Raw genomic sequence first — 18940 nt, forward strand, 5'->3', positions numbered from 1 at the left:
GGTGTCTTAAAGCTCTGAACTTATCTTGAAGCATATTTCTAGACCTGAAGTTTATTACAAAAATGTTTCCAGTAACCAGAAGCACATGATAGTGTAATTGCATACCCCAGAATGTAATACCACACTTAAAAAATGGTTATTTTAATGATTACACTAATGAGTTCTGAACTTCCAACCCATGTGCATACAGTTTCATAATTACACAGCTTGAAATCCTCATCAGCAAATCCAAATGCTCCTGAAATCCAAATCATTTTATAATCTTGAATAATGCATGGCACCTCTGCAGCAAGAAATTAAAACAAATTTCATAAAAATGCAAAGCTTCATAATCTGTATTCTAAAAGACACTGCATTACTGAAATAAAGTGTTGCTTAGTAAGTACTAACGATGGTGATTTTTTGCTGCCCCCTCCCCCTGATACTCGCAGCTCAGACCCTATGTCAAAAATAAACACACCAACTCCTACCAAAATATCCATATATATATATATATATATGGTGGCTCACAGCATACCCTACTACACAAGAGTGAAATCAGACATCTGTTTCCTAAACAAGCACGGGCTCAAAATGGCATGAAACTTTTTTCTCCTGAAAAGTGCAAAAAGATTTTCTTAAAAATAGGCTGCAGCTTGACTGGTTTGCATATTATTTTGTCAACAGCAAAAACAAAACTCCATCTTAGTTCATTGAAGGGCCAGCAAATCAAGGTCTATAGTTTCTTTGTAAGAATGACCCCATCCCCAATGCCTTTTCTTGTTTGTTTGATTTTGAACTATTGGTAAACCCTAGATAAACTCTGTGGAAATTCTTAGCAAGTGCCAGTGCTGTCCTTTTGAACAAGTCAAAAAGCCTGGTCAAGATGACAAGAAAAGCCATTATTACAGTCAATGCAAAATCACAGAATGGTTTTGGTTGGAAAGGACCATATAATCACACAGTTCCATCCCCTGCCATGGACAGGGACTCCAGACCAGGATATGCTCAGAGCCCCATCCAGCCTAGTCTTGAACACTTCCAGGGATGAGGCACCCACAACTTCTCTGGGCAATCTGTGCCAGTGTGTCACCATCTTCACATTGAAGAATCTGTTCCTGATATCCTGCCATCTCCTCTTTTAGTTTAGAAATCTTCCTCCTTGTCCTGTCACTATCTGCTCATGTAAAAAGTTGCTCTCCCTCATTTTTGTAAGACCTTTTAGGCACTGGAAGGCTGCAATGAGGTCTCCCTGGAACATTCTCTTCTCCAGGCTGAACAATCCCAACCCTCTCTCCCTGTGTTCATAGAAGAGGTGCTCCTTCCCTCAAATCAACTTTGTGGCCCTCCTCTGGACCCTCTCCAACAGGTCTATATCTTTCTTGTGGTGAGGAATCCTGACCTGAACTCAGTATTCCAGGCTGGGTCTCCTGAGAGCAGAGAGGGAGTAACACCTTCCTCAGCTTGCTGGCAATGCTTCCTTTGATGCAGCCCAAAAGGATAGATACCCTGTTTTGTTCTTGGATTTTCTTGTGTCTCATTTCCATACCCTAAGGTGCTAACAAGGATAAAGGTAGTATTTAAAAATATGCCCTTTCTAATACTTCCCCTCCTTGTAGACATATGATGTCTAGGTAACCATCAGATACCTGAAGAGCTTCTACTGGGATTCCCTTGACAGAACAAAAATGGCATGGAGCTTTGATTCACAATTCTGTTTTGTCTTTATAACTTCATCACTCAGAACTAGATATGAATATTTAAGTAAACAAATACTGCCAGCAATAACTATTTCATATCCTAATAACTCTGATTGTTGGAAATAACAGCTGAAACTTATTACACAGTATTTACACAAGGAAGAAATAGAGTACTCTAAATTTAACAAAGATGTTAATACTGTATTATGCTTTTGGAGGCTGTAAATGTGGTATTCAGAACAGAAGTAGTTAAATCCATTTTATCTTCTACAATTTAGGGTTTGAAAGAAGAATGCATTATTAGTTATCCTTTTGCTAATAAAATTTAAAGATTTCTGGGCATCTGTAGAATTTCATTGCCGAAACCACAAAATACAAATACAAAACCAGAGGCAGCAAAGAAGAGTCACAAACAGCTACACATATTCTGGCAGAGATACTAACCACAACCTTAAAATTATAATAAGGGGGGAAAAAAAAAAAAAACAAAACCCAAACCAAAAAACACATTAAAACCAAATCAAAGAACAGCACCCCTTCCACACAAGTTTTGCCAAATTTCTGCAACTTCATTTTCCTCATCTTAATCATATCAGGCTTTTTAATCTACTAATCCCTTGGTTTACCTCATTAAGCAGCAAGGAACTAAACATCAAAACTGGCTGCCTCTGGACACCAGTTTTTTCAAAAAGGCATTCAAATTTACGCAAGTGTAACCAAGACTCTGCCAGAAGCACTAAGTGTCAGAAGTCTGAAGCGTATATTTGCTGCAGCCAATACAGCTGCAACAGCAAAAGCACACACATTAGAACAATAACTGGGCCATTGTATTAACCAACTGTCATAAAACATTGTGTCAAAGCCCTAGTCCAGAGCAATACTAACAGCCTTACAAGGAAGAAAAGCTGTAATTTTTTCTTCTTTGATACGTGCCTTTTTGATGCATTTTTATGAAAGACACAGAGCATCCAAGTTATAATACAGCATTTTGAACTATCCTGTGTCCATTGCACACTTCAGTGTTACCCCCAAATTACGTGAAACTAACATCATTCAATTGCTTTGCATACTTTCAATGTTACCTCCACATCATATGAAACTAACACAATTAAACTGCTTTCTCTGCTACCAGACACCTTTCTCACATTATTACAAAAAGACGAATTTTTTTTAAACTTCTCCAGGGGAAAATTGCCCAATATGCAATAGTTTGTAGAGGAGTCCACATAACAAAAACACTGCAGCATACACTTAAATAGGTAAAAATTCTCAGCTGTAATGAAGTCTCACATCTCTTCCTGTTTTTCCCAAACAAGTATAATATACTATTGTATAACAAACTGAAGAATGAAAAACCCTCTATTCTACATTCCAGTTATCAGAAAGTTACAAAACCCTAGAGAGCTCAATTACACAGAAGTCTAGAGTTTGAACACCATTTCTCTAACTTAAGTATTCATTACTTGCATGGATTATATATTTGAGAATCAAGCCACACAACAAAAAAGCTGTAAAGCATGACATTTACAGGCTCTACTGATACACTGGGAGGCAACTTAAACCAGCATCAAGGCCTCTGCCACTACATGCAGGGGAAGCTTTTAAAGCAGCAATGCTGTAACTCCACATGAGGAGAAACTGCCTCAGAATTCCCCAGCCCTTTATTTAAACTACTGAGACATTTCTATCCACTAACCCCCTTCTCATTCTCACTTCATTTTGCCATTTTTCATCTTGGTGTAGAAATTTTCCTTATCACCTCATAGTCTTCAGTCAGAGCTTCCATACTTACCTAAGGGTTACTTTGGCTCTGATTTACTTCTCTATTTCATGAGGAATTTGATGGTTGAATAGAATAGAAAAGATCAAAGGTGGAATTAGCTCATTATAACATAATTTAAATGCACATTGCACATTAGAGTGTGCTATCACTTTCACAGTCGAAATGACAACCCTGAAGGTCTACAGAGTCAAACCCAGGTCAGAAAATAACTGCTCTATAGGTGCTAAACCCAGCCAGCCATCACTCCCAGTGACTAAACCTGCCTGCAAACAACAGAAAAGTTCCAAATCCACTGACAGAAAACATGCCTGTCAGCATGTCTTTCTACCTGGAAAAGCATTTCTTTTGTATAATTACATCAGTCTTGAAGTTCACATCTGCTTCATCTTTATTGCTTTGCTGAAAAAACTTCTCCAACCCAGCCTCACACTTGCAAAACCATCACTGAAACTAAAGCTACCTGCAAAGGCTTCTGACTGAAGCAGGGCTTCAAAGAGTTACTCAGCATCAGTGACAAAAGCTTCAGCCAGATCTTGAGCTTCTTACCAGAAGCATGCATGGGCCCAATATCCATTTTGAACAGCCAGCAGCTAATTTCCCTAGCATTTGGAGACCATCCAGGAGACATGTTTTCTCAATATTGCATTTCTGCTGGCAGTGAACTGAGAAGAAAGAATTCATTGATTTTCCTATTTAATATTTCATTAAATGCTTAGCTAAAATATGTATCTGAAATACACTTAATTCATACCATTTACTTGATATCATCATTAGAAACACTTAAATGACAGTTGCAGTCACTACAAATCTTGAAACAGTGTCACTATTTCAGCATTTCATTGACGTTGCTTTGTGTCCCCTCAAAAGCTTCTGCTGCTGTTAAAAAACCCTACTCATCTATATTTAACAAAGGAGATACCCAAGCAAAAACTAATTTCTAAGATCATATTGGTATCCTGCTATCTCAGTGTCAGTACAATGCCCATCACAATGACTTACTTTTTTTATTCCTTCCACTCCAAAAAAAACACCACCCCACACCACAAAACACCCCCCACCGTTAGCAGCCGAGCTGCCAACAAACAAGTCTCTGGAGAGGTTAAACCCACATCACCTCCTAGGACGACATGCTTAATCTTTTGCCAGCAGCGCTGATCAGACAATGTATCTTTACAAAAGTGTTCAGCAGCTTTGTTGGCTCAAATGTAGCTACTGCAATACTGCCCTTGCAAACACAGTCTTACAAAACAACACCAGAGATATCCACAAAAGTACCAAGCAACAAGAAAAAGACACAAAAGCAAACAAACAGATAAACCACAAAACAAAATCAAAACAACTCAAAGAAAAACCCAGCACCCTGACAGCAGACCACCACCTCCTACTTCAGAAGGGCTCTGCTCGAAAAGCACACCTGTAAACATGTTTTGCTTGTATTTAATCCTGTCAAAATATGAACACACATACACATATAAAGCTTGATAGAAAGCATATTTTTCCTGTAGATGTCCACATTTATTCAGAAAGAATAACTGTTCTAATCTAGGAAGCTTGTTGTCCTATAAGCTAAGCAAGTTTTAACTTAACACAGGCCTTCATTACATCCTCTTAGCCTCCCCAGATGTTTGTATTTGAAAACATGAGTCCATGTAAAAATCAGAGGGAAGTCTAGATGGGTATATTAAGTCTATGCATTTAAGACATGAGCCAAGCACAGGGCTCCATGTACACAATGGTATGAAGGGAAACATTTTGTACTCCATCTTTTTCACAGCAAAGAAATTTTCTCAGAACATTTTCTTGCTCAAGAAGTCATTTCAAGTGGGAGATCTGTTAAGAGCAGTATACAAAGAGGAGTCCATTTATAATTTCAACATTAAAATAGACAATTTAAATAGCACGTTCTTATTCAATTGAGAAATTTTGGGGATTTTAATTACTTCATCATTCAGGTTATCAGGACATGAAGCAATTCCTGGATAACTCACTGAAAACAAGCTATTTTAAAGCTATTCTACAAAACCATGTCAACTAGCTTTGACATCCAATTCAGGCCACAATTTTTGCTGAGGCAACAGCAGCAAGAGGGACTCTCAGCCAGCAGAATTTCTAAAGCATTTTCACATGACACATTACCAAGCACATGTAATACTAATTTAGATCTGTTTCACAGGCAATTAAAAAAATGCCACTCTGTCCAGCATGCATAACTGTGCAGTTGACAGCTCTTAATATCATCCACTGTACTGCCTATTTGCTGAACTTTGATTAATTTGGAGTTCAAGAGGAAGTAATGAAGTTAACGTAAGCAGAGCTCAAAATCACTGCCACTCCCAATGATGGGGATTATGCATCCCACTGCCATTACTTCGGGGTTGGAAACTCACTGTTTATTCCATTTTTCAGTTCTTGCTCATTTGTTCACTAACCCACCACAGCACTTGCTACTTACATCACGAGTAGTTGCGCCTCCTTAATAGTCTATTGTTAAGGACTGTCAAAAGCTTTTGAAATTCCAAATAAATTATATCTGATAGCACTCAGTGTTTTGTTGTCACAGTGAAAGAATTCAATAGATTAGCAAAGACATTTTCCTCTGAAGAAACTGTGCTAATTTACTGCTATCCAAGTACAATCTAGAGCAGATTATCTCTTAAAAAAGCATCAGCATTTCCTCTGCCACTGAAGAAGAGCTTGATGGTCAGCAATGCCAAACACACCTTTGGTTAAAGGCAGTGAGGTTAAGTGCAAGGCTTATTTTTATAGAGACTGCCTGATTTAATGTGAAACTACATCACTGGCTTGTATGCACAGGAAAGGACAACAAGGACAAGGGAGCAACAAAGCTGTGGCCTATTCGTTTACCACACATACAGATAATCATAGCCAAAGACAAGCAGAGCACAGATTAATGTACCAAAAATTCCTTCATCATTCAGGGACTTTAAACACCAAATAAGATAGCAGGTCAACTTGACCTGAATATCTCCTCCCCTTTTTTGCAAAGTTTAAAGATCCCCTAGTATTGATTCTCAGTGTGAAATAACACTGGTGAAGGCTCAAAGACTAACAGGCCACAGTAAAGCTATCAAAACTATTTGTAAGCCTTTTATGGGGCTGGCTCCTTGATATCAGATCATACCAAGCTTTGTAAGTAGGTAATATGGACAGCTCTTTACACATGCTATGGCCCAATTCCACTCTCAAATGAAAGAATCCTTCAGCCTCTCAGACCAGCAGATCACTTACATCATTCTCCCTTACTTTAATAAAAAAAAATTCTGATTTTTCACTGCAGCTGCTGCTGTTCAGCAAGTCTCTTACCCTGTTTCACCAAGACACTCTGAAGAAGACAAGATTATAGTGATACATCACATGTAATTGAGACATAAGAGGAAGAGAAATTGAGGAGCTGATGTATTTCTAAACCACCCCAGACCACTTGAAAGAGTAAGATTTCAGTTTCCCGGCAAGTTTTCCCCAAGGCAGCCTCAGAGCCTCACCTAGAACTGTTACAACTGAGGAAGTTTAGACCTACAGCTGTGACCTAGAAGCCAGACCTAGAAGCTTCATCAGCTACACATACTCAGCCAGTGACAGCCACCAATGAGGTACAGGAAAGGCTCCAGTCACAAGTTAAAAACTACATGGCATATCAAATATTCTGCACATTGATGCTCATATTTGCACAAGTGTTCCTCTATCAGTACTTTAAATAGAGAAAATCCTGTGTGAATGTGCTCATTTCCATTAACTGATGACATCAGTAACACATTTCTCTTTGACATAATATCTCATTTAATGACATCTTATGCTTATGGTCTTATCCCTTATACACAGCTGCTCAATTTCAGAACTCAGTCTTTTTGTCTCCAAACACTCTTGGGGAAAAAAAAAAGTCTTAAGGTGTTTTAAGTATACTTTCAGTAAATATGGACAAGCAAGAAACACAAATATGATAAAAAGAATATATAAAAAATTGAGCTCCATTGTTTTTAAGAATTCCCACACAAACCACCCTAAAATGATGCTGAAGTACACCCTAAACAATTTTCTAAGGTATGGAGAAGCAGCGTCCCATTAATCATAAGCAAAATGTTCTGCTTTGTATTAAGTCATTGAAGAATCAACACAGCATACAAAACTAGAAATTCTGTTTGCAATATACTGAATTACTTTTTAAGTCATCAAGCATATGGCACTTTAAATAGGCAAAGCAATTTGTCTAAAAGCACAAGCACATCCCATATTTGGATCTTCGGCTTCAAGCCATTAAATATTTTTTCCCCTGATTTTATGAAGAAAAAAAGAAAGATAAAATCCGCAAAGTTTTATAAATAACACTCCTCCGCCCCAAGCTGAAATAAGTCACCAGTAAGTTTCCCAAAACTAAATTTTTCTGACAATTAAAAATAAAATCAAACGGGGTTTCTCTGCAGCTACTACTTCTCTACCCAGAAAGGAAATCTGTCTTATTTGAATTGAAATTTAGAGACTCACAGCTTTTAAAATGAGTAAGTGGCCTGCTTAGACTTCCAGTAGCAAATCATAGGAACTCCTCCAAAAATTTAACAGTTCAAGTAGCTGTTCTTGTCATCACAGGATTTGTGGCTTTCATCACACTCGACCATGACATTTGAATGATTCTCAAAAACTTAATTCCATGCAAAGGAAGGTATCATAAAAGATATTTTAAGTGGCATAAAAAAAGAAAAAAAGTCCTGTAAAACTCATATTCACCATGCTATTTGAATACAGAAATAAAAAGAAACACAGAACTGCTTAAAAACGTTAAGTCCTAAGTGAACTGCTAGGCTTCTCTTCTCACTGCTTTGGCCATGCTTCCCACACCCCTCTTCTAGTCCAGAAGGGGAGAGTTACAGCACCTACAGGTAGATGTGCTTAAGAATATTTAACACCCATTTCACCTGCCAGATACCCAAGAAATGAGAAAGCATTTGTTATCTGAAAAGACATAATATTTTCATACAAGCTCTACCTTATCTTTGTCTTCCACAACATCTGCCAGCACATCATCTGGGTCCAGGATTCCTCCATCTGTATACTCCAGGTGGTGAATATTTACCCAGGAAGCTGGATCCTGTAAGACAGATACAAGACTTCTTAATCTACCCTTGTGTGATTTTAATGCTGTCAGACAAAGCAGCTTTGTGTTCCACTTGGTTTTCCACCTACTTCCCTCTACAGTCACAAGGTAGAAGATCGGAGTCACTACCCAAAACTGAAACTGAGAGCAAATGAAAACTACAGATGAAAAACAAGACACTACCTATAGAACACTACACAAAACATCTTTAAAACATACATTTTTATTTCCTTATTGATCTTTATCTAATTTGAATAGTGAACTTAAAATAATTTTTAAAAATCTCTTTGTTTTACAATACTTTATAACTGGAATATTTTGGTTATTATCAGCACAAACACTTAAATAAATATATGGATGGACATGCACCACTCCTGACAGGTTGTGGGGAGGTATATCCATATATTTTTAGATATATGAAACACATCCATCATTTCTTTCGCTGAGGAGGTAGATTAGATTATTGTGGCAAAAAAAAAAACCCAAATAAATAAATAAATCCCAGTTTGCTTTCACAAATAAATGCTCTCAAATTCCAGTGCAACTCTGTGTACCATATTAACAGGGATCATATTAATTCTCCAAAACTAATGCTTTCTTTATATATGATTAACTCCTTCACTTTAATAACCAGGAGTTTAGCCATCATTCCACTGACCCTGAAGCCAAAAGGCTCAGAGTATACTGCTCAACAGCAAGTCCTCCCTGACGGGAAATACAAAAATCAGAGAGCAGACACAGTCTGTAACCACTGCCTGCACTGCCAGCTACCTGTGTATGCAGCTTCCAAGGGGGACAGGCCAAGTGGTATTAATGTCTGAACTGCCTTAAGACTTACCCTCCTAGGGCCAAGTTCTTGTAGTTTAATGAGCACATGGCAGCTCACGAGTCACACTGACATGTTTGAGTACTCCACAGTATCAGCACTGATGAACAGTGTATCTGCTACAGCACAATGAAGAAAGACATGCCTAGTTAGGATTATAAATCATATTTGAGTCCTCCCCCAAATATTATGGAGAATGGCCAGAATATGCTAAAACTGAGGGCCAGGAAAGGGGCATGCACACACATAGCTTTGAGAAATGTTTCAGAAATGGACAAAAAAAGATGACCACTGATGACCTGCAACTGAGAATTAAGTGTAACTAGACAGAGTACGGCTGCATGACAACCACACGAGCATCTAAAAGTATGTTTATTTGTAATGTGTCTATTTCATCTGTAATTTACCTCTTACTACAGTTATTTCATTTTCTGGTGAAGCCACCCGTTTGTGAAATAGCAAATGTTTGCTCATTCTAGGTATCACATGTTCAAAATTACAAAATTTAAGAATATCAATTAATACGTTTTTTTCTCTGCAAAGTAATGAAGCGCGGACAACTATTACAGCTCAAAGTTCTATCTTTAAGCCCAGGGCTTAGATATTTTTACCATAACCATAACATTCTAAGAAGAAAAGGCAGAAAAGAAACATACCTTTATGCAATAAATAAGCAGGTTAATTTAGATCATACAATTTACCTAATGCAGCTACCTTGAGAAAGAGTGTTGCTTGGCCCTACCAATAAACTTACAAAATATGATACTCTACAACCAGAATGCATCAGTAGCTACAGATGTTCCTCCTGAACCTTTTAACCAATGCAACCACAAAGCTTTTAATAGTTAGCAACACTAAAACAGTGTAATTGAAAATCACTTCTCTTAACTGGGCAAACTTCTGCAGCTAACCTATTTGGCTGAAGATATATTAAAACCTGTTGTATGTATTATGCTGTTAAAGTGTTAAGAATAAAGCTGAAGTTAAAAAATATACAGCTGATTAGAATATTTTGCTTTCAGTGTTCACTTCTATTAGTGATTCAGTAGCTGCACCAACACAGATGTGTCATTGAAACTGAAACAAAGAAAAAACAAAGGTAAAACCCTATTGTACCAATAGAATGCTGCAAGTTGGCAGGACACAAGCTCAAGACACACAGCCACCCTAAACTACATTAAACTTAACCTAACCTTCTTTTACTTTGGGGCACAGCAAATACAGTAATTTAATTATTTTTGTTACTGGCAATATCAAGAGAACATCTCTAAGAGTCTCAAAGACCAGAAGATGCCATTTCTTACCAATCTTTTGGAACAAGTGTAGCCAATATAAGATTCTTGAAAAGAAAAGAATGACAATCCACACTGAAATACAAGAACTAAAGTAGAACAGGAATCACAGTTTCTTTTGAAGAAAAATATTTCTTAATGGTTTAGACACATACAGTGGCTCAGGTACACACAGTATGAACACATTATAACCTTCTGATCTCAAGGACTCCCCAGTTACAATAACCACCCCAGACTACAGCAAGACTAAATACTTGCTGCCTCAGAAATACAAATGTGAAACTGGCTTCTATTAACTTACATGAACTTCATCCTTGAAAGTTAAAAACCCATACTGGGGGCAGGGAGCTTTTTATAAACTTGTTTGATGAAGCAAATAGTAACTACTGCTAAATATCCTAGGTGGAAGATATTCCCTCCACACAGTCACAAAGTAACAATGGTTCATCTGGCCAGCAAATCCACTCACCCATTCAACAGAGATTTCAAAGTCAGAAAATTTTCTGTTCTTTGGATGAACTTCAAACACTGCCATGCATTGGATAGAAAAAGTGTCTATAAAAAAAAAAAAAAAACAACCAAAAAACCAACAAAACCCAACCAACCAAAAAAAACCCCTAAAATCTATATATCAGTCTCTTCTGTGTTTCTTTACTCGCACCAAGAGTTCAGACAGCTTCACTAAATAAAACATTGGTATTTTAGAAAACTCACCATTTTAAACAAGCAATTAACTACAGCAGATGTAACAGTTGAGTATCTAAAGTCCCAAATAGCACTGTATCCACATGCATATGCACAAACTCATATTCTGCACATTATTTAGAGCTCAAAAGGAGTAGAACAGGTCCAAAACATAACTGTAGTACATCCAAGGTAGAATCACTATCAGAGAAAATGAAACTTGCTCAGGAAAAGGATGGTCTTAGTTCAAGGTTCTTATGCTTTACTAAGATACAACGATCAAAAGGAGCATCAAGAACACTTCAGGTTCCCATGTGTTTTAAAGCTCCTAGGCAGGAGATTGCATTTCCACAGTAACAGAGTAATTTTATACTTCATAAAGTATGTAACTGGAAGTCTCGCAAAACAGAGTTTGCTGCTTCTACAGTGTCTTTTGAATGGTCTGAAAGTCAGAATGCAGTAACACCAGTAACAGAGACGACAGGCTGTGCAAAGGGTCAGTGCCAGACGGCTTCAACGAAGTAACACTCCTTACCTGTTGAAAGCAGGAAATGCTTGATGACACTCCATTTTTGATCAGAGCAGAGATTGATTAAGGGCATACTGAGAAAGCACTTGCTGAGAAGTTAAGAAATATAAAGCAAAAAAAGTCTAACAACTGTATTCTAAAATGCTAGGACAAGCTCTGGGGTTTTTTTAGCTGACTGTTGTTTCTTTAACTTTCTCTAGCTTGAGATTGAAATCTTATTCTAATGAATGACAGTATCTTTACAGTATCTTTTTCATCATCATTATCAAAAGTTGACATGCTTAAAAAGAAATACTTAGCTTTGAAAAACAAAAGAATGAGCCTCTTGTAAAAATAAAACACTAACAGTAGCCTGGAGGCTCTGGGCAGCATTCAGGTATGGTTACCTGAATCTGTGCTCCTAAATGCTCTCCTGTTAGAAAGTTCATCTTGAAGAAAACACAACTATGGTTCAAAAAAATCCTAACATCACAAGTGGGGAGAAGTTCTCTTATAGCACAGTACATAACCCTTAGGGAGAAGTTCAGCTGAGGTACAAACCAGTAAAAATCTATGTAAAGAACAAGTATGAGTAAGTTACCTGGTGTAATTCATAACAGCACTTGCCAAATGAATATTGAACAGTTACTCTAATGTGCATTTTACCTTAGGGCTGCAAGTCATGTTTGTGTTTAACATCAAACCACTTAAAAGCTGTTTATCATCATTTCCTTTATCTGTGGGAGAACACTTTAGGAATTACTATGCAAATATTTACCAAATGTTAAATTAAAGCCAGGTCAAATGAATGCACAAGTGAGATGTAGGCAGGGAAGTGACATAAATTTTAAAAAGTGGGCTTGACATTCATGTTATCACAGAATCCTGACTTAGCGTTTGCCACCTAATACAACACCACTGTTCAAATAGTCTAAAACAGGTTCAAGAAATCTTCTATGCATTTATTTTCAGTCAACACACAACACATTCAAGTGAAAGACCAATCAATCTATAATTAAAGCATTCCCATTTATTGTCAGTTCTCATATATATCTATAGATTCACATTTTTAATGTATCAGAAGGTTGGAGTGCATTCTTGTTTCTTTTTGCTCCCACCTCAGACAGAAAAGCATCAGTCTCCTTTTCCGAAAGCTAAGCAACATACTTAATAAATGTTAAAGTCCATATTGGGTATTTCCGAATTTTAATGAGCAAGAGAACCCTAACAAGTTTAAATATGTTTCAGCTGACCATCAATAAAATGAACACCGCCACTTAATGATTTCATAATTATTGTTTGATGCTGTATTTTGTTCTGCTGTGTGGAATGCATAAAATCAATAGCGAATCCTATACTAGAATTTTAATTTAAATACAGTAACAATAGGATGCACTAAAAAAATTCAGAAATAGGAATGACTTACAATTTCTTCTCATCCTGATATTTCAGAAGTACCTCCACATTAATGCTTCACTAGAGCAAACAGACTTCAATGAAATACAGCATAAAAAAGAACGTATTAAAAAATGGAAATCATATATGCCTGTTCCACATACACAATAACAGAATAAATGCTAGGTCAAACTTAGTGGGAAGGAGTGGCCTCTGGCCACATTGCTTCCTGTCATTGAGACAGTGTAAAAATAAAATTAAAAATCCCACAATCATAAAGTATTTTCTGATAAAGGGATTTTTTAGGTTAAGGTCAGTAAGAGAGGTATTCTACTTAATCATTTTTACATTATAAATTACATTACTTCGATATATTAAATAGTATTTAATGATTCCTATAAGCATTTTAAGGCTACACAATGTACCATTATGCACAGCCAAACAGCACTAAGTGTTAGTTAACTCTCAGACCACAGCTTGGGGAGCAGGGTACAAAAAGCAACTTGGAGAGGAACATAGGATGAGATAGGTCACAGCCTCAAACTTCATCTCTAAATCTTTCTCAAAATTTATCACTGAATTAGAACAGCCTTAAGCATTTTTGGTTTGCTTACCAAAACCACCTCCAAACAAGCCTGAAAAGGTACTTTATTCAAACTTCATCTCAATTGCCACCAACAGGGCTGCCATCTTCAGCTGTAGTAGAGGTGGGGCTCTGTTTTTACAGCAAGATGAATATTGAGTTTCCAAAACCAAGAGCTGATCACGAAGTAAATGTTCACACACTACATACTATCACAATCTGGAGCTGAACAGTTAGAGCTCAGCAACAACACAACATACACGCGTTGGTGGCCTCGTACAAAGCCAAGCACCCCAATATGCATCGCACCCTGTCCTTACAGCAGGCAAACAACCACCACTTCTACTCTCTTCATAAGCATGAATGTAGAATTGTATCATTTCATACAATATTGTAGGTTACTGAGATAACATTTTTACGGGATAAAAGAAGCCACAAGAAGTGTCGGTAAAAATCACAGATGAACAGTTACCTGCACAAGAGATTAAGTCTGTTCCAGAGAGCACTAAATGCGCAGTTCCTAGCACAGACCTGATCTGAATAAGCCTCCCAATATGAAGCACATTAGTATACTTCATATACATATATATATATATTTACACACAGAGACATTTATAACTGAGTACAAATTGGGTCTTCTTTTCACAAACTTCAAAAAATAGAGAAAAAACAATATTTAGGTTTCACTCCTCAGGAAGCTTCTAGAGTTAATCTGTATTATACATAACACAGGAAGTTACAAGCTCATAATTCTAGGTCTCACTGTTGAAAATAAACTCTTACCTCAAATTAATTACATTGTCTTTATAGCCCTATAGTTCAACTACATAACAGTAACCAACACATTTTTAACCACTTCCAGTTAGAAACTCGAAAGCAGCAGAAATCTTTAAGATAACATAAGGAAGAGAAACATGCTACAACACAGTGAGATAGTAAAAAAAATTCCTAGTGTATTCCATAGTACTATTGTTCTCCTTCACCAAAACTCTGAATCTGCTTGCATTAGAAGTGAAAATGCTTCAAGATGCTAGAGAGAAGATAAAACTTCTTTATAACCTACCAGCTGGACTGACACACATTCTCTCAAATTATTAATATTTAAGAAAGATCTATACCGAGTGAGCTCAAAGACAGAAATTAAAGCTGAGGCAAGGGCAAAGGACAAGGTAGTCCACTAAGAGAGAAACTGCTTTTAAGCATCCAGAAATAAAACTACAGAAAACACACAAGGCCATAGGGTAGAATTAGTCTTAGAAAGGTGACTGTAAAGGATGCTTCCTAATCTGTCCTCCAGATGAAATAAAGTACTATAAAAATAAAGCCGCACAAGAAAAGGTAGAATTCCTCTCTGAAGATCCTAACTGGGGGGGTGATGGAGAACAGAAAGAAGTTCATTTCAAGCAATCAAACTTGTGAGTACATGGAAGACAAAGTTCTTTGCTTTTCACAATAAATTTAGCAGGTCTAACAAGCTTTCAAACCTCATGCCAAAACATGATCACAAGAAGTAAAGCCAGTCTCAGTTATTATACCCATGATGCTTTGCTTCTGACCAAAGCACACATTTTGATGTTTAGATAGGTTAAGAAGTTTCCTTCACACAGTAAGATACCATAGAAGAAACTCTACTCCTCCTAAAAGGAATAAATTAAATGTTCGAGTACGAGTTGAATTAAAGATTATTTTCTTCAAAACAGCACGATTTCTTTTGCTGTTTAGAAAGATCTCTTTTCAAACTATAGTAGAAGAAACTATTCCCTGTAAACAAGCTATTAAAAAATTAAATTTCATTCTATGTATTTGCACACATACTAAATTTTTGTTCAGATTCATTCACTTTATCTTTTAATACTAGTTATGGAAAACATATTCTTCTCTCAAGCACCTTTTTTTCAAATCCCAACTAGATGTGATACAGGCAAATGGTACAAAGCAGGAAAGGAGTCCTGAAAAAACAGTAACTTACATCAGATCACTTTAAATATTCAATTTTAAAAGTTTCTGTCTTTGAAGGTGCTAAAAACCTGATGTCAAAAGGGGAACTAATCAGATCAGGTCAGTAGAGAAACATTTATCTTTGTCAGAAAGTTTGGGTTTATCTTAGTACGCTTGCAGTTTTTGCTCAGTCTGGTCACACTGCCTTGCTGGCTGGCTTTTAAGGATGGAAAGAGCACAAAAAAGACAACCAAGCAATTCATGCTTGAAGCCTGTGGACTACCACAGATTTGTGACAAAAACAATCTGTTACCCATCCAGAAAAAAAGCAGAAAAATCTTCTCTTGCTCTTCCTAGGCACAGTGAACAATTAAAAAGCACAGCTTCTTTTCAGCCTTTGGAATGAGGCTAACAGCACAAGTACAGCTCACCATCAACTTTATCTTTGACACACTAAATGGTCCAAAGCACATTAGTCAATCCCTAGTCACCAGAGGGACCTAGAATATTTCTTGATCTTTATCCATCTTCAAATTATTATGCTCTGAGAAATTAACAGGACTAAGTATTATCATGATCAGTAGTCAAAATACAACAGCAAGGACTGATCATCACTTCTTTCTGTCTTCACATGTTCTCTTCACACCACCATATACCAAACTTCATTTTGGAGGTATGAAACTCATCCTTCTTCCATTCTTGCACTTTTTTCCTTCTCTGATTCATTTTCATGTAGTTAACACATTCTGTTTTCCTTGGCTAGACAGAAACCCAAACAGTTACTAGTTATAACAGCCACCTTGTTACAGCAAGGTGGGCTTAGACATCAGAGAGCTCTCAAGGTGAAGACGTGAGCTACAAGCAACCCGGCACACAGGCTATACACACAGTTTCATTTATTAAAAATGTCCCAGATCACATTTGAATACGAAGATCCTGGCCTGAGATCCTAGTAGACAAACCACAGAACATAAACACAGTGAAAGTTCTTCACATAGGTTATAAACCAAGGGGAGCACAGTGAATAGGTTTGTTGCACTTGAGTCACTGGACACTTGCACACTGTAGGACAGTGAGTCTCTTATGTCCCTCAGAGACATTGTTGGCAAAGAGGAACTAGAAAATTTCTTGTCCTTTAGCCATCTTTAAATTATTATGTTTTGAGAAATTACCAGGACTATGTACTAATAATAAAGTCTTCATTTTTCTCATGGCAGGGAATGTACTTCACTGTAATCAGAAAGCAGAAAGAAGAGAGAGTTGGCTTATCCTGACAGTTGAATATGCAGGGAGAAAAAATACCCATCTCACATATTCAGGCTGAGGAAGAAAACAGAAAAAGCTGCTGATATCTCACTATCATGGAATTATCGATTTGTCAGAGCACAGATACATAAATCCAAAATGACCCAGATTATTTCAACTAACATTCCAACTTTTACTTTATCTGCAGCACTAAAACCCGTCAAAAATAAGAAAATTCTGATTTCATACTCTATTTGAACGTGAATGAAAAACCACTCTATGAATACAGCTGTCTGAATATTATCTGAATAAAATATAATGCAGAGAATACATCAGTAGAGGATCACATAGCCCACCTTTACACTACACTCCATCGTTCAAGAAGACCGTTTCAGTGAAGACCAAGTACACCTGTTTTGGTTTTACAAAGAAAGCTGGAGATACACATTTAGACAGTGGTCTACACACTGCACTTGTAACAACTAGCAAAACCCCCCCCTTCAAAGCCTCGGTTAAAACTGGAGCCCACTGTATGCCAGGCACTGAATCCAAGCTAATCACACAAATGTAAGAATATAAGTGTAACCTGATCTTCAGTTATAAACTAAGAATATCCTTTAGCTCTTCAAGTCCATTAGATTAGACTGCTTCAACAAAAGACTCAACCTTGTGCAAATTAACACAACAGTTACAGAACAAAACATCTCAAATAATTCTGTAACATCTTAAAGCTTACCGTTCAAATCCCAAATCCTCCATGTCAAGTATTATCTACAATATTCAGAGTAGTATTGTTATGCTAATAAGCAAACTGCTACCCAGCTTCAGGCACCTGGCAAGTAATTAATTAGCATTGAGTCTGGCTTTTTGTTTGATTACCTAAAGGTAACACTGTGGGGGCTAAGGACCACACCTGTGATTTCTTAAAATCCAACATTAAGCGAGCAGACAGAACTATAAAGCTACTCCTTCAAACTGTCACACATTTTTCACATAGAAATGAGAGGGGGAAAAAAACGTAAAATGTGTCTCAGAGTAGTATATTTCAAAAGTAAAGTCCAGGTCAAGTGAGTGAACAATGCTGTTATTTTGCCAATAAAAACTGATGATGCCTTAAATTTGAATCATTCAATAGAGCTACAGATAAAAATGAGGCTGGCTGTAAATTAACACAACTCAAGTTTGTGACAAACTCAGCACTGAAGTATACCAGATCTTCAACAAAAAATGATAAATGGTTCACATCTACAAGGGCAGCCAGCCCTTCAGTCCGGCATCCAGAAACCATCTAAGATTGTTTTGTTTACAACTGCTGGGCCTTTCTTTGATAAAGTGATTAATGCATTTGCAGCTGACACAGGACTGCTTATCAGAAGCAGCTGGGAGCTTCAAAGATGTGATTGAGTAACACCAGACTCTAAACAAAACTGAATACAAATGCCTGTAAGACAATGCAGATCAAGCATGCTGGAATCCTGTCAAACTTTAACATAAACTGAGCTTTAGATAAAGCTCAAGTGAGAAAAAAATTGCAGTAAACTATAGGAGCATATCCTTAATTCCTCATAGAAAGCCATTAGGTGCTTTTGGAATTCCTCAGAGAACAGTAAGACTTTTCTACCACAGTATCACCCCATTTCCTGCATGAATCAACCACCAACCAGAGACTGGGGAGGAATACTGCCAAAGACTGCCAGACTTGCAGTGTCAGTAGGACCAGTCAGAGCCCAGACCACCACTCCCTTCTCACATGTCCAAAGCTGGTGCATTTCAGAAATGCCACCAATTCCCACCGGTGCCACTGCCCATATCACCCTTAATCAACTCTCTCCATGCTCTCTGACAACCTCCTAGCAGGCACAGTTCATTGCTCTCCTTAGAGAGGTGTTAAGTGTGGACC

At 37.3% G+C, this 18940-nt stretch overlaps 1 protein-coding gene across 2 annotated transcripts in view; it reads right to left on the reverse strand.

Annotated features, from left to right (window-relative positions):
* PARD3B (par-3 family cell polarity regulator beta) overlaps positions 1-18940 on the reverse strand; it is a 402476-nt gene that overhangs the window by 368133 nt on the left and 15403 nt on the right. For both annotated transcript variants that reach the window (XM_032114586.1, XM_032114585.1), the window contains exon 2: positions 8462-8563. In XM_032114586.1, the coding sequence (XP_031970477.1) occupies positions 8462-8563 (102 nt within the window). The remainder of the gene's footprint in view (positions 1-8461; positions 8564-18940) is intronic.

The sequence above is a fragment of the Corvus moneduloides genome, chromosome 7 (genome assembly GCF_009650955.1).
Source record: "Corvus moneduloides isolate bCorMon1 chromosome 7, bCorMon1.pri, whole genome shotgun sequence".
Lineage (NCBI taxonomy): Eukaryota > Metazoa > Chordata > Aves > Passeriformes > Corvidae > Corvus > Corvus moneduloides.